Source organism: Apodemus sylvaticus, chromosome 22 (assembly GCF_947179515.1).
Source record: "Apodemus sylvaticus chromosome 22, mApoSyl1.1, whole genome shotgun sequence".
NCBI classification, from domain to species: domain Eukaryota; kingdom Metazoa; phylum Chordata; class Mammalia; order Rodentia; family Muridae; genus Apodemus; species Apodemus sylvaticus.
In genome coordinates, this window is record NC_067493.1 from 1,614,930 (window position 1) to 1,632,139 (window position 17,210).

Genomic DNA, 17,210 nt, shown 5'->3' on the forward strand with positions numbered 1-17,210 from the left:
ACACAGAACAATTTAAGAAAGATTCAGTTCAATTTCCCTTATGAATATTGATGCAAAAATACTCGGCAAAATATTAAGTAACCCAATAAAACAACACATCAAAGAAATTGCACACCATGATCAAGTAATCCTCGTTTACCGGATGCAGGGAGCTGCTTCAATACATAAAAATCCACCAATGCAATCCATCAGATCAACGATCTGAAAGAAAAAAAAAAAAAAAAAAAAAAAAACGACATGACTGTCCAATTAGATGCTGAAAAATTAGATGAAAAAATCCAACACTATTTCATTTAAAAGTCTTCTAGAGATCTTGGACAAAAGGTGTATAGCTGAGGTATGAGGATTTTAATTTTCTTTGTTTTTTTCGAGTCAGGGTTTTTCTTCATAGCACTGGCTGTCCCGGAACTCACTCTGTAGACCAGGCTGGCCTCGAACTCACAAATCCACCTGTCTCTGCCTCCCAAGTGCTGGGATTAAAGTTACAGAGCACCACTGTCCAGATTGAAGTATGAGTTTTACCGGGTTCACTTAGAGATGATCATACACAAGATGAAGCAATCAAAAACTTGGGTATGCCATAAGGTTAGCCGGGTAGTTGTTGGATTGAATGGACTTCATCATTTGGTGTGGTTTGTAGTATTTACATAAACTTAAACTTACTTTTAAAAATTTTCATGAAAGTGAAAGTCTTGAATATGAATATTACAGATGTGGGTAAGAGCTTGGTTTGGGGAAGCAATACGATTCTATACATATTCACATATATAAATGTATATTTGTAATCTGATGATGGTTTTTCTGTGTAGCTCCATTTGTCCTATAAAGTGTTTTGTAGATGAGGACCGTAAAATAATGCACCTGCCTCTGCCCCTGAGTCCTTTGAATAAAGGTAGATACCCTGAGATGATGTACTTTACAGGAATTTCCCCATTGAACTAACAGGAATTTTTTTCCTGGGTTGAACAAGATCACTTAAAAGCTTGTGAAGAAAAGAACGTCCTGCAATGACAGACCCTGATTCAAAAACCAAAGAAAGAAAACTAAACAATTGGGAATCAATCAATAAGACAAGGACTGTTTGGAGTGGCACTAATGGAAGTGCTTATCTTAGTACTTGGTGGTTCTGCAGTGAGGGAGTAGCCAAAGCGTGAATGGAGCTTTGAGTTTCCTCCCTGGAAAAGATATTTAAGGCCTGGTTCCTGGAGAACTGGTGAAACACAGAGAGTAAACCCAGCAAGGCCAACGACCTACTGCTTGCCAGGTGAGTGGATGTCCTATGTATCTTTTCTACATGAAGGGTCTGTTGGGGGTGGTTACCCTTATAGGGGAAAGAGGGAGCTAATGGATGTAGAGCTTTTGGTATTATTCTGCATCTGGTGTATGTGATTGGCTATCAATGTCCATCAAATCCCCAGAGAGTTGGATAGATGATCCTGAAAAAAGGCCAGAGCAATTGGAGTGTTTCCCCATTGACATCAGCCCTGGAAACCCTAGGCACGCGAAGCTCATAGAAGGCAGAGGGAGAGGGTTGGTGAGACACCACATTGCTGGCCCACCTACCATATTTTTGTGTATGAGCCAAGGACGAGGCCTTTGATGGGGATGCCTGAAAGTTTTCTAGAAACCTCTAGAGTTTTTAGATCTGTCTGTCTGTTTCTCCCTCCCTCTCTCCTTGCATCAGTCCCTCCCTACACTCATCCCAGGTTCTCCTGTTTAACAAGGTCTCCCAAAGGGATCACATTTCCAGGAAATCTAACGTTCTCTAGTTCTCCAAAACTTCCATTCATCATCCAGTCCTACAAATGATGTGAGGATGCTCTGTCCTTTCCAGTAACATATTCTCCAATTTTCCAGTGAATTTCCTGCACACCTCCAGAATTCTCCAGATACCTCGGGTCTACCAAGACAACAATGTCTCATGGCTTCTCAAGTCCCATCAGGGTCACAAGATCCAATGATCCATGAACACAGAAGAAGAAACCCACAGATGAAGGAAACACCTATTTGGAGTCGCTAAGATTAATTGACACTGTGTGATACCAGCATGCCTCTTCCAAAGAACAAAAGCTAGACCTGGGAAAGCATTTTGATAACAGCAAGTACTTGAGACAGGAAAAGTGAAAAACACGGCTGAAAGGCTTGGCGTGAAAGAGAAACAGATCAAGGTATGCTCCATTTTGTGTTTCCCATCCTTCTACTCAGCCTCTCCCCCTTGACTCCTCCCCAGCTCCTCACTTGTACACTTTCTGACTGTGGCATTTTGGTTCCCATCTATAGCTTTGGGTTTCTTGCTCCAGTTCCAGGTTGGAGAAAGGTGGTAAAGGTGTATCCAAGGCTGGATTTGCATCTCCCTTAGGCTCAATACAGAATTCTGGTTCATGAAGGAGGCATGCTGGTATCACACAGTGTCAATTAATCTTAGCGACTCCAAATAGGTGCTTCCTTCATCTGTGGGTTTCATTTCCAGGTTTTCCAACCTTTATGCTCTAGTGTCCAGGTACCTTCGAGTTCTGCGATAGATGGTGGGAAGAAACCAAGGCCCAGGTTTTTTACCCAGCATCTTCAATTTAGGGACCCAGAGGGTGAAATTGACCTCCTTTTTTTTGGACATTTATTTATTTATTTATTTATTTATTTATTTATTTATTTATTTATTTAAATTCCTTCTTTTTATTTAAAAAATTTTAACGATTTATGTATTTATTACGTGTAAGTACACTGTAGCTATGTTCAGACACACCAAAAGTGGATGGCAGATCTTGCTATGGATGATTGTGAGCCACCATGTGGTTGATGGGTTTCAGGACATTCAGAAGAGCACTCAGTGCTTGTTTTTTGTTTTTGTTTTTTGTTTTGTTTTGTTTTGTTTTTGTTGTTGTTGTTGTTTTGGGGTTTTTTTGAAACAGGGTTTCTCAGTGTGCTCCTACCTGTCTGGAAACTCACTTTGTAGACCAGGCTGGCCTCGAACTCAGAAATCTTCCTGCCTCTGCCTCCCAAGTGCTGGGATCATAGACATGTGCCACCATGCCGGGCTGCACACAGTGCTCTTAGGTACTGATCTATCCTCCATCTCTCCAGCCCTAATCTTTTTTTTTTCTTCTCGAGAGAGGATTTCTCTGTGTAGCCCTGGCTGCCCTGGCACTAACTTTGCAGAACAGGCTGGCCTTGAATGCAGAAATCTGCCTGTCTCTGCCTCCCAAATGCTGGAATTAAAGGTGTGTGCTGCCACTGCTTGGTTCTATTTTTTTTTTTAACATTGATTTTTTTTTTAATTTTTTTTAATATGAGCACACAGTTGCTGTTTTCAGCCACACCAAAAGAGGGCACCAGATCCCACTATAGAAGGTTGTGAGCCACCCTGTGGTTGCTGGAAATTGAACTCAGGACCTCTGAAAGTCAGTGGCTTAACCTCTGAGACATCTCTCCAGCCCAGTATGATATACTCTTGTTCCATCCATTTGTCTGCAAAACTCAGGATGTCCTTATTTTTAATACCTGAGTAGTATTCCATTGTGTAAATAAACTACATTTTCTGTGTCAATCCTTCTGTCATGGGACATCTGGGTTGTTTTCAGCTATCACAAATAGAACCACTATAAGAATATTAGGACATGTGCCCCTGGGACAAGCCGGGGCATCTTTTGGGTATATTCCCAAGAGTGGTATCGCTGGGTCTTCAAGTAGATCTATTTCCAGTTTTCTGAGGATCTTCTAGATTGATTTCCACAGTTGTTTTACGAGTTTGCCATCCCACCAGCAATGGATGAGTGTTTCTTTTTCTCCACATCTTCAAAAACAAATATCATCACCTGATATTTTGATCCTAGACATTCTGATTGGTGTAAGGTGGAATCTCAGGGTCCTTTTGATTGGCCTTTCTCTGATCATTAAGGACTTTGAATATTTCTTTCAGTGCTTCTCAGCCATTTGAGATTCCTCAGTTGTGAATACCCCATTTTTTGATTGGGTTGTTTGGTTTTTTGATAGTTAGCTTCTGGAGTTCTTTATATATTTTGCATATTAGCCCTCTATGGGATGTGGGGTTAGTGAAGATTTTTTCCCAGGATATGTAAGTTGCCAATTTGTCTTATTGATTTTGTCCGTTGCCTTACAGAAGCTTTCCCGTGTCATGAGGCCCCATTTATCAGTTCTTGATCTTAGAACATAAGCCATTGAAGTTCTGTTTAGGAATTTTCCCTTTGTGCCAATGAGTTCAAGGCTCTTTGTCACTTTCCCTTCTATTAGATTCGGTGTATCTGGTTTTATTTGGAGGTTCTTGATCCACTTAAACTTTGAGCTCTGTGCAAAGTGACATATATGGGTCTATTTTCATTTTCCTGCATACAGACAGCAAGTTAGACGAGCACCATTTATTGAAGATGCTTTCTTTTTTCCGTTGTATATTTTTGTCTTCTTTGTCAAAGATCAAGTATACATAAGTGTATGGTTTTCTTTCTGGTTCTTCAGTTTTATTCCACTGATCAATGTGTCTGTCTCTGTACCAATATCATGCAGTTTTTTTTTATCAAAATTTCTCTGATGTAGAGCTTGAGGTCAGGGATGGTGATTCCCTCAGCCACTCTTTTATGGTTAAGAATAAGTTTTGGTATTCTTGGAGTTTTTTGTCTTTTCAGGTGAATTTGAGAAATACCTTTTCCATGTCTTTGAGGAAATGAGTTGGGATTTTGTTTTTGGATTACATTAATTTTTAGATTCCCTTTGGTAGGATGGCCATTTTTACTATGTTAGTTCTGTCAATCCATGAGAATGGGAGATATCTCCATTTTCTGAGATCTTTTCATCATTTCTTTCTTCATAGACTTGAAGTTATTTTCATACAGATATTTTACTTGTTTGGTTAGAGTTACCCTAAGATATTTTATATTATTTGTGTTTATTGTATAGGGTGTTTTTTCCCTAATTTTTTCTCAGCCTGTCTATTATTTGTATAAAGTAAGGCTATTGATTTACTTGAATTAATTGTTTTTTTATCTGGCCATTTTGCTGAAGTTATTAATCAACTGGAGAAGTTCTCTGGTAGAATTTTTGTAGTCGCTTATGTATACTATCATATCATCTGCAAATAACAATAACTTTAATTTTTCTTTGCCAATTTGTATCCCTTCGAGCTCTTTTTTTTTTCTCTTATTGTTCCAGCTACCACTTTGAGTTCTATATTGAATAGATATGGAGATAGTGGGAATTCTTGCCTGGTCCCTAATTTTAGAGGGAATGCTTCAAATATTTCTCCATTTTACTTGATACTGGCTGTTATTTTACAGTAAATTACCTTTATTATATTTAGGTGTGGACCTTGAATTCCTGATCTCTTTAGTACTTTTAACATGAAAGAGTGTTGTATACTGTCAAATGCTCTTCCTGCATCTAAGGAGATGATCATGCATTTTTTGAGTTTGTTTATACAATAGAATATGTTAATGAATTTTTGTATATTGAACCAACATTGCATCCCTGGGATGACGCCTACTTGGTCATGGAGAATGATGGTCCTGATGTGTTGTTGGATTCTTGATGTGTTTGCAAGAATTCTATTGAGTATTTTTGCATTGATATTTATAAGCAAGATTGGTTTGAAGCTCACTTTTTTGTTTGGGCCCTTTTGTGATTTAGGTGTCAGAGTAATTGTGGCTTCATAGAATGAATTAAGTAGTATTCTTTCTCTTTGAATTTTATGGAATAGTGTGAGGAACACTGGTATCAGGTCTTCTTTGAAAGAAATATTCTGGTAGTATTCTGCACTAAATAATTCCGGTCCTGGGCTTTTTTTTTTTTTTTTGGTTGCAAGATTTTCTACTGATGTCTCCTATTTTCTTATGGGATATGGGCCTATTTAAGTGGTTAAACTGCTCTTAATTTAACGTTGGTATGTGGTAACTGTCTAGAAAACCATACATTTCACCTAGATTTTTCAGTTTTTTTGAGTATAGGCTTTTGTAGTAGATTCCAATGTTTTTTTTTTTAATTTCCTCCATTTTTGTTGTTAATATCTCATCCTTTTCATTTCTGATTTTGTTCATTTGGATACTGCCTGTGGTCCCTATAGTTAGTTTGGCTAGTGGTTTATCTATTTTGTTGATTCTCTCAAAGTACCAGCTTTTAGTTTTGTTTATTCTTTCTATTGTTCTCTTTGTTTATTAATTTTTCTGTTTGATTTCCACCCCGAGTTTGACAATTTTCTGCTGTCTACTCCTCTTGGATGTGCATGCTTGTTTTTGTTCTAGAGCTCTTAGTTGTGCTGTTATGGTGTTAGTGTAAGATTTTTACAGTTTCGTTACCTGGGCACTTAGTGCTATGAATTTTCCTCTTAGCACTGCTTTCATTGTGTCTCTTAAATTTGGGTATGGTGTCAAATAATCAGATCATATATGTACTGCATAAACAGGGAAAACTGTTTCAGGAAATTCAGGCTGGTCAGAAATAGTCTAGAATATAAAAGCAATAAAACATGATATTTAGAGTATATTCATACTATCCTTATTAGGAGTTCAGAAAGAAGAGCAACATCATTTCTATATAATTCCAATAATTCTAGTAATCATATTCCTCATGTAAATGTTTAATCCTCTCTTCTAAACACTTTAGGTTTTCTTTGGGCCATTTAATCCTAACCTGAAAGACCATGACCAGTTTCCCTATGTCCACCAGGTAGCCACCAAAGACACACATTTGTCCCATGGCATGGTCACCTTGATGCTTCATTTTAGATGGACGTGGATAGGGCTGGTCATCTCAGATAATGACCAGGGCTTTCAGTTTCTTCTCAGATTTAAGAGAAGAAATGCAAAGTCATGGGATCTGTTTAGCTTTTGTGAATGTAATACCAGAAACCATTCAGATGTACATGAAAAAGGCTATGATATATGATAAACAAATGATGACATCTTCAGCAAAGGTTATTATCATTTATGGCGAAATGAACTCCACTTTAGAAGTCAGCTTTAGAAGATGGGAATATTTAGGTGCTCAGAGAATCTGGATTACATCTTTGCAAAGGGATGTTATCACAATGAAAAGGAATTCAGCCTTAATTTCTTCCATGGGACTGTCACTTTTGCACTACAGCGGTGAGATGCCTAAATTTAGGAATTTTATGGGAACTATAGACACTGACAAATATCCAGTAAACATTTCTGAGTCTATCCTGGGGTGGAATTATTTTAATTGATCAGTCTCTAAGAACAGTAATAAAATGGAACATTTTCAATTTAACATCGCATTTGAATGGATAGCACTGCAAAAATATGACATGGCCCTGAGTGAAGAAGGTTACAATTTGTATAATGCTGTGTATGCGGTGGCCCACACCTACCATGAACTCATTCTTCAACAACTAGAGTCTCAGATACCAGCAGACTACAAAGGAATATTTACTGACTGTCAGCAGGTTAATCAATATGATCTTTTATATGGACCCACAGAAAAACATGCATATTTGTTCGAGATTATTCTCTCAGTTGAAAGATTTCTGCACTGTAAAACTGACTAATTTATTTTTCACTTGGATGAATATCATGCACAAGGAAAACATTTCATAGAAAACAATAATTTTTTACTCATGATATCAGTGAGTTTTGTGAAAACATGTCTCAACATTTCATCAAATGAGTTCAAAAGTTAAAATAGAAGCCAAGAGTTTTATAATAAAAGCCCTAAGTGATGAATAAATTAGAATATTTTTCTAAAGAGTGATTTTTCAAGAATCAGTACTTATGGTGTAACTAATGCTTACTCATTTAAATTAACAATGATTTACACAACCACAAATAATTAACGCTGTACATTTTATTAAGTTTCTGTTTACCTCAGATATGTTCACTATCTTTTCATGAGAGACCAGCAGCCATTCTTTATTTTCACACACATTCAGAATTCCCCTTCATTTGTGCACACATGGCTACATTTGTAAAAATGTATTTTGGAAAACATGAGCACACATACACTCATACACATTCACATAGAAAATGCTACTTGTTATATGCTAATCAATTTTTGCACAATATACCATCGAACATTAATATAATGTATATAAATTTTAAGTTATCAATGAGGTATATTTTATTTCATGGGACTATTTCAATGCTGCTGTCTTCTGTGAAAATCTTTAGGAAATTTAAATCAAGGGGAAAGCAAAGGTCATTCACTGGAGAACAACAGACTGACATGAACTTGAGGCAAAATCACCTTTATTGGAAATATTTTTCTGAGAGGCTGAAGATACAGCTGTCTATAATTAATATGTGTTCCCAGGGAGAAATCACTCGACACACAATTGAAAATTACCTTAAAAAATCTCTTTCATGACAATATGAATTCAGCCCTCTCTAATGCTTTTTATGATTCATGTCCCATGTTATATTTTGGACAATGTATATAGGGAAAAGAGACTGCAAGTCTAGCCAATTAGGTAAATGGGATATTTATACTCCTAAATCTATATTGTAAGTACACCAGTGCCGTAATGCAAAGGGTCATTCTTCAGTGAGAGGTGAGCACTATGTCCAAAGTCTCAGAGGATGAAAAAGATAAAAAACATAGATCCTCGAATGTAAAAAAGTAGGTTAGAGAGATGGCTTAGCAGTTAAAAGCACAACTGCTCTTCCAACGATACTGAATTCAATTCCAGGAACCACATGGAGGCTCACAATCATCTTCTGGTATGTCTAAAGAGAGCAATGGTTTAAACATATGTGCATATGTGTGTGTATATATATATATATATATATATATATATATATATATATATATATATTAAATATATAAATATAACTATAAAATATATTTACATATTTATATCATAAATTATATACTTATGTATTTATTTTTATTTATATGAATTTGCATATTTATTTATATTTTAAATAAAAGTATAAATATAAACATAAAATTATATCCTACAAATATATATTTATATAAATATAGAATATATTTTTATAAAAAATATATAAATCTTTTAAAATAAATATTTCAAATGAAATAGTATGTATAAAAGTTGTGGTGGGGAGGTCTTGCTGAAGCCACGACTTATTATGCTAAGTAAACCTCTTAAGAATAGCATCTTTTAAACTACTTACTAAGGGAAAATGGAAATAGACAGGAGACTTCTATGAAGCCAGCAGTAACTATCATACAATAGGACAACCTTTGGGGGAGTCTCATAGACAATACTGAAGAAGGAGAATACACCTTATCTCAAGAACATTACTGACCAAGCCTACAGTGGCCTTGGGACTGATAACCATTACCAGCTCTACCAAGGATATTCCTGGCTTTAGAAAAGGAGCTCTATTTTATTCTCAATACATTGTGACCTCAGGAAAAGCTCCCAAGGCCCAGACCCCAGGCTGTTATTGTCTCTGCCAAGTATGTTTCTGCATTTGAAAAGTAGCTATGTCATTCTTCTTATGTGAGGGTGTCATGGAAAGACTTGCTGCATAAGGCTAGCCCCCCATACAACAGTCTCTCTTTTCCTCTCTCTCTCTCTCTCTCTCTCTCTCTCTCTCTCTCTCTCTCTCTCTCTCTGTTTCTCAGTCTCAATTACTTCTTAATTGATTTACTTATTAATATTCCAATTGTTGTGCCACTCTCTGGTCTCAACTCCCAAGGCTCTTTACCCCAATCCCACTTCCCTTTAGCCATTGAGAGGATGCTTCATGACCCCCACCTCTACTCCTCTAATATACTCACTTACCACCACCTCCCCTCCCCCATTCTTCTCTGAAGCATCAAGTCTCTACAGGATTAGGTTATACTCTCCCACTGAGTACACACAATGCGGTCCTCTGCTACATATGTTCCTGGTGCCATGCACCCATGCATACATGCTCTGTGGTGGATTGCTTAGTCTCTGTGAGCTCCTGGGGATCTGGGTTACTAGACACTGTTGGTCTTCTTAAGGGATTGGCGTCTCTCAGAGCCTCTTCCTTCCTTCCCCTAAGTCTTCCCCTGACTCTAACCTGAGTCCAATGATTGGCTGTAAGTATTTGCATCTGTCTCAGTTGTTGTTAGAGCCTTTCAGAAGACAGTCGTGCTCAGCTCCTGAAAGCGAGTGCATAGGTGTTTTTCCTTCTCAAATGGCTGTCACCTGGTGTAGTCTTTCAACTGAGGCAGAACTGTGCTTTTCTCAATTAGAAAATGGCACTTGAGGCACACCAGGCCTTAATGTTGGTTATGATGCAGTAAGGACCCAGGGAAATGCTTATTACTGTTCTGATATTTGCTATGGGTATGTGCCAAGAAAATGGACATGTGTGTTGTACATTACAGTTGCCTCACCTGTTATGGTTTGCAGTCATATATCTCGACAAACGTGGTGAACAAATATGTGAATCCTAGCATCCTAGTCTCTAGCCAGATGGCTTAGCACACTACTCATCTGTGGGGTGTTTTTGAGGCAGGCCTCTATCAAATAAATGCTACTTACTGTAACTATTTCCTAAGCTTGGTAAGTCCTTTAATTATAAATTCTACTCTTCTACACAGGTTAATATGGTAGTGCTCCCCAATATATGAGATGCCTTTTAACAACTCTACAAAATTAACTGCAGGTGGATCTTACACATAAGTGGCAAATGCTGAGGGCAGGACTTGTATAAGAATCAAAAGATACTAGGGTTTTCCATGTTTGGCATCCTGCCCATGACATTTAAAAAAGTGAGCCCCTGGTCCAAATGTTTTGAGCAGATTCAGCCCTCGTAGTGAAGTTATTCAGAGGTCACCACCTGATGTAACAAATGAGGAGCACCACAAGGGACCTCACAGGTGGCCACATCTGGCTACATGTGACTGATGCTTCCCATCCAGCACCAGGGAGGACCCACCACCCCAGATCCACTACTCCTCCACATTCTCCTCAATATTGGCAGAGAACTTGTGCTCAATATGTCTCAAAACCAAAACTTACTTGAAGTCACCACACAGCACTCAAGTGCAGCACTCAAAGCAGGACACAGAGAACCATTCAAACCTGTTAAGCCAAAAAACAACTTTAACATGTCACCAGGAAGAAATTGCCTCTTAGTCTGACTGGCAGTTTTGCCTGGTGTCTTACTCCTCCTCAAGGTTAGAATGTGCTTCCAGTCCTATTCCAGAACTTTCACATATGTCAGTTCAGGTTTGCACACCCATAGCATTTGTGCCTGTCCTCCAAGAATGTCATCCATCTGCACTCCCACCCAGCCATGGAGGAGGACACACCATTGCAACTGAGGCTGTGAGGGGTTGTTCAGCTGCTTTCTCTTCCCCTTTGTGGGCAGTTACCCTGCACTCATCATGACCTGACTTCATAGCTCGTTTGAGAATTCCGCACAGCATCTTCCCTTCTTCTTTCTGACATCTAGGGGGATAACCTGTTACTTGACTTGCACTGGAGGAATAAAGCTGGCTCATCAAAAGAAGAAGCCCAGTTAAGAGCCCAGGCTCTTAACATTAAAGAGGGATTTTAGGAAACACGTGTTTGCTATGTGGCTTCATACAATTCCCTTCTACTATATTATTCATATGAATAAAACCCGGGAGAAAACCAGGAAACAGATGACAAACACTGTGGAACACTACTTATAGTCAGCACATCTTTCTTAATGGCAAGGTGGGGAAAAAACCCACAGTTGTGTTAGCACAGATTCTCTAGATCAAAATATCTCATAGAGAGGGTGAATTTTTCTGTGTATGTAGAAAGAAGATTTATTATAATGTCTCAGAGACAGTTGTCCTCTTCTTCTAATAATGGCTGTCTGCCAAGGCCAAGGGAAACTTCAAAATCAAGGACTTATCTTCCAGTGAAAGGGAGCTGCAATTTCCCTGAGCCCAGCATGAAGACAGAAAAGAAAACTCTTGTTTCCTAAAGTCATTACTTAAGTTAATAGCCTGGGCACCCTTCCTCTTGTGAGTCAGACTGATATCTTCAGTGCACCTGAGGAATGGGCTATGCAACTTATTAACCTTGATTACATGAAGGGGAAGGCAAGTGCTCTGAGGAAAGTTCAAGCAAGGTCTGAATTTAGGTCCTGTCAAGTGCAGGGTCATTGCTAACAAGGAGAGTAGCAGGCAGCTGAATAGCCTGAGGTGGAATAGTGGGGTCCTTCCATAGGGCTGCTTGGTTTGAAAGTCCTCTTGCAAGGCAGGGCACAAATGCTAAGTGAGTGCAATCCACTCCTAAGATCTGTAAAAAATTTCACCCTGGACTAGAGGCACAATTTAACTCTAAGGAGTGGTAAGGCTTACTGACCAATCCAGAACTCAAGCCAGACCTGCCATTCAAAGAAAGAGGCGGGATCTTCCGGGTACCTTTCTTCAAGTTCCCTGTGGCTTTGCAGACCAAGATAGTTCACTGTTTCCTGATCTGAGCTCTGCTGTTCTGTGTTGTGCTGTGAGTTGACCTCGGGGAAGCCCTGAAATCTGAACATGGTAAGCACAGTATATCGTCCCACAATGGGGAGGAACAGGTGGCTGATCAGAGGGTGCTGAGTTGCAGGCTCCTATCAGTGGTTGGATGGGAAACATCAGCTAGATGTGACTACCTGTGCGGTTTCTAGTGATGCTTCTTACTTGCTAAATAAGATGGTGACCTCTGAATAACATTACTATCAAGGCTGAACCTTCCCACATCATTTGTACCATTGGTTTGCTTGTAGAAGCATCATGGATGGTTTTCTTGATTCTGAAGGATATGTCCAAAACATTTTGTGTTTTACACTACACATTGAGAGGGCAGGTATGAAACTAATAGGTCTATTTTAACCTATGATTTGTTTTTGTTTCATTTTTTAATGCAGTTTTCATATTTCTTTACATGTATAGTGTTTTGGATATTTTGTGGCAAGGAAACTTTTTTTTTGTTTCACTCTATTTGGTATTTTGGATGCTTCATGTACCTTAATAGGAATCTTTATCTTTAGTTTATAAATTATTCATGTAAGATTACATTAAAACTATTTTCTTGACCTTTGAGCTGATATTCTTTTATTACAGTCAATTGAAGTCTTTGCTTTTGATACATTGCGGTGTTCCTCCTTATTTAGTGCCAGTAAAATTTTATACAGAAATTATTTTTTGACCAATAAGTCCATTTATTCTATTTATCTTACTTTCTTGTTCAGTGTGTGTGAACCTTTCCTCTGTAGTTGTCAACGTGCAGGCAATTTCAATGGCCTGCTCTCAGGGACTGAGCACCTGCTTAAGTCATTACCTGCCTCCATCAGCTGCTGCTGTTGTCAGCTGTGCTTTATATACATGGAGCACTAGCTTCAGCTGCTCTCTATATTTGTTTCTTGTTTCTGTTCTCTACACAAGCCCCCGCTATAGTCTTTCACTACTCTCATCCCAGGCTCTCTGCTCCCTATATGTGTTCCAGTCCACAGGTCCTCTTGTGCACCCCTATCCCTTCCCCAGGTTCTCACTCCTCTCCTTTCCACAAAACAACTTCTTTTGTACCAGAACTCTTGCATGTTTTAATTTTTGAGGACCTGCTGTGACAGGACACCTTGGATTTCTTGTTGACATATTTTCCTGGCTTATGCTAATTATATTCCTATGCTGATATCTAAGTATCTGGGTTTGTGGTGATAATATGTCTAGATACTTGTCTCTGCATTTGTCTTGTTTTGGTGGTAATTTTATTCCCAAGGTATTGTTTGCTGTCTGTATTTTCAGAGAATATTGACTGCATTTTTCCCATTTTAATGACCTGTTTGGTGGGTATGTTCAAGAGGGATTGCTTGCTCATGTTGAAAGCTGGCAGAAGTCTCAGGCAGGAAATTATGATCTTAACAATCCACCAGGAGACTTAGTCAGGAGAGAGGTTATGCTGTCTCTGGGTTTTGTACAGTGTTAGGTAGAGCTGTGTAAATTGCATGTGGGATAATAAATAGTGTGGTGAATCTTATGGAAAGCCTAACTTTTCTCCTGCCAGGCATGGCATGTGGATGAAAAAGGAGTGTACACTCCTGTCTACTGGAAGAGGAAGGGGTATTCTGTACCATTTTTATATTTGAACGATAGGACTTGCTTTCTGATTTTAAAAGATTCGACTTTCTAGATATTGCCTTGAATGTCAGAAGACACTTTAGACAGTTGAACTGTGTAGGAGCTCCTGCAGAGTATTAGGATCATTGAAGACTGAATGCATTTTCATCACAGGATAAACATGAGCCTATAGCATCCATGGTCAGAATGCAGTTCATTGGGTCCCCTGGGTATCCTCACAACGTGGGGTTTCAATTGTCTGCTGGGTTAAATGCATCCTCTCCCACTGAGGCCAGACATTGGAGTACAGTTAAAAGAACAGATACCAAAGATAGGCAGCAGCTTTAGGGACACTGCCTGTTCCAGTTGTTGGAGGACCCTCATGAAGACTAACCTGAACTTCTGCTACTTATGTGCCAGGGGCCTTAGTCCAGCCTGTGTCTGCTATTTGTTTGGTGGCTCAGTCTCTCAGTGTCTCCAAGGTTAAAGATTCATTGAGTCTGCCAGACTACTTGTGGATTTCCTACCATCTTCAGGGCATTCAATATTTCCCCAAATCTCCCTTAAGCATCTCCAAGGTCTATCCCGTGTTTCACTGTGGTTCTCTGCATCTATTTCAGTCAGCTGCTGGGTGAAGCCTCTCATTGGACAATTATGAAAGTCTCCTGTCTGGGAGCATAACATTGTATCCATAATAATGTTAAGGATTGGAGATTGCCCATAAGGTGAGTCTCCTGTTGGGCGAGTGTTCATTGGGCATTCTCCCAATCTGTGCTACAGGTGTGCCCTGTTTTTCTTTTAGATGGGACAGATTTTGTTCTGTGTGTCTACTGTGCCGTAGTTGAAACTAAATTCTTCAAGTTTCTTCTCATGCTCCCATACAGTCAATATTTTGACTCTCTCCCTAAATCACATAAGATGATTTAGCCCCATTTACATTTAATGCTAAGCTATTTTGCAAGCCCGGTGGTTTAATATTTTTTTAAATTGTATTGCTTTGTTTTGGTCTTTTAAGACAAAATCTCTCTGTGAATATCTTCCTGTCCTGATAGTCGGTATAGGAACCCCATATGTCACCTGACACAGTTTTGTACAATAGGGATATGCTTTTGTGCAACCATGAGTCCTCATGGTTCACTTTTAAATTTGTCCAAATAGATAGGTTAAATTCTATTTCTCAAGTTGTTATGTGTTCATTACTACCTGAGACTTCAGAGTCCTTAGATTCCAGGTGTATGATGTACTTCCTCACACTAGTGAATGTTCTGAAATGTTTGGGTAAATAGCATTTTGCCTATGTACATGAATATGAATATCATGTCTCTTCTTTACTGTTATCATAAGATGGCCTCAAAACTCTTGATATTAAAGTAATGAGGAGTTGTTGGTCCCCATGTGTATGTGAGAAATTGACAAACACAATGTGCAAGACCAGCTAGAGCTTTCCACTGCTGAGTTCTCACTCCTGCCCTACATTGCTTATTTATGATCAACATCTTTATTACTATATTTTCATCTTTTTATTTGTAACTGTTTAAGCATGCATTGCCTTTCAGTAAAATTTTATTAATGTTAAAGTTTAAAATGTTGCACTTGAAGTTTCTACAAGATGAATATGGAACTGAAGTGAATGTATAATTCTTTGTGGGAAGTTTTAGTAAAGAACTGTAAGTTCTCTATCATTTTTTGTTTCCTTGGTTGATTTATGTAGCAATTGTGGGTCTTAAAATAAAACTTTTGTTCACTTAGAACACATTACATAGGCCATGCCGGCATCCAGCTGTATGACATACACCTGCCTGTACCTCTATGATAAAGGACATGAGCAAATACACCCAGTTTGCCCATCAGACTTGTAGTTAGCAATTGTTCATACAATTTTTCAGATGTGTGAACAACAGTATTGTGGATGTTTCCTGTGCATTTCTCTCAATTGGCATTTCTTGGGCAAGGCTGTATGCTATTTAAATTGTTCAAAAGTAACACATGAATTTTATAATTCAAGCTCCATCTAAAATGACACAGTGATTGAAAATTCTGAGTCAGAATATAAGTAAAGCAAGTACCAAAATTATATGAATATGTTTTCGAGGAAACATGTGCTTTCTTTACATTGATGTTAGTATCATGCTTTCTGTTGTACACATGTATGGGATATTTAGGAGGCAGTGACTTTTGATGATGTGCATGTGAACTTCACTGAGGAAGAGTGGAATTTACTGGATCCTTCCCAGAAGAATCGCTACAAAGATGTGATGTTGGAAACCTACCTGAACCTCAACGCTATAGGTAAGACTATTATTTTATCTAAAGGAAACAAATGTTTATTGGTTATTGATGATCTATCATTTTAATTGTGAATAGTGAAGATTGAGCTGAATAATTCAGTTTCACTAAATTTTCACTGTAACTTTCTTGGTGCAGTGAAAATCCACTGTACCTTGATTATTTCCTAATTTCCAATAGTATATCATTCATTTCTGGTACTGTATTTTAGGCTATAATTGGGAAGACCATCATCTTGAAGAACATTTTCAAAGTATTAGAAGACATGAAAGGTAATTTTCATGTGCAAGCTGATACCAATTTGTCTCTGAGGAAATTTTAATATCTTATGGAATCTCCAGCAAAAAAACAAGAGTGTAAAATAACAGTCTTTTAACTGTAGCTATGATTATAATATTCTTACAAAACAATGTACCTCAAGGTCCGATACCTGATTTGGGTATCCATTTGATAAGTAGCTTCTTTAGAGCTATGCTGTGGACCTGCCAATATGTAGCGTCTCATAGTATTTAGAAACTGCACATTGAATAGTGATAAATTTATATCCAAAACATTTTAATAAGAAAATCATCCACAGAAAATTTGGTAATACTCATATTCTTGTATTAATTTGGTTCAGCTTGGTGAGAGGGAATTTTATGAGAATCAAGAATATTGTTGAGGAGAAACATTAGTCCATCTTGCACATGTTATGAGAAACAAAAATTCAAACAGTGTGAATGTAATCCATAATCCTTTAATTTATCATTCTTTTTATTAGGTATATCATGTCTCACAATGGCTAATAATCATGTGATCATTGGGATATGTAAAGAAGAAACATAAAATTTTTGTTCTAAAACAAGAAGATATGTAGTATTCTGCCTTTGAAAGAAATTAGGAATATGAAAGACATTTGTAATTAGTTGGGTTTGTAGCTTTACAGGGAATATCCCAAAACT

The 17,210-nt window shown here is 38.1% G+C and overlaps 1 protein-coding gene across 1 annotated transcript in view; it reads left to right on the forward strand.

Annotated features, from left to right (window-relative positions):
- The window catches only part of LOC127673192 (zinc finger protein 709-like), a gene marked incomplete at its 5' end in the record, with an annotated part of 62,314 nt that overhangs the window by 36,858 nt on the left and 8,246 nt on the right, over positions 1-17,210 (forward strand). Inside the window, one exon of the mRNA XM_052168801.1 lies at positions 2,494-2,510. Coding sequence (XP_052024761.1) covers positions 2,494-2,510 — 17 coding nt within the window. The remainder of the gene's footprint in view (positions 1-2,493; positions 2,511-17,210) is intronic.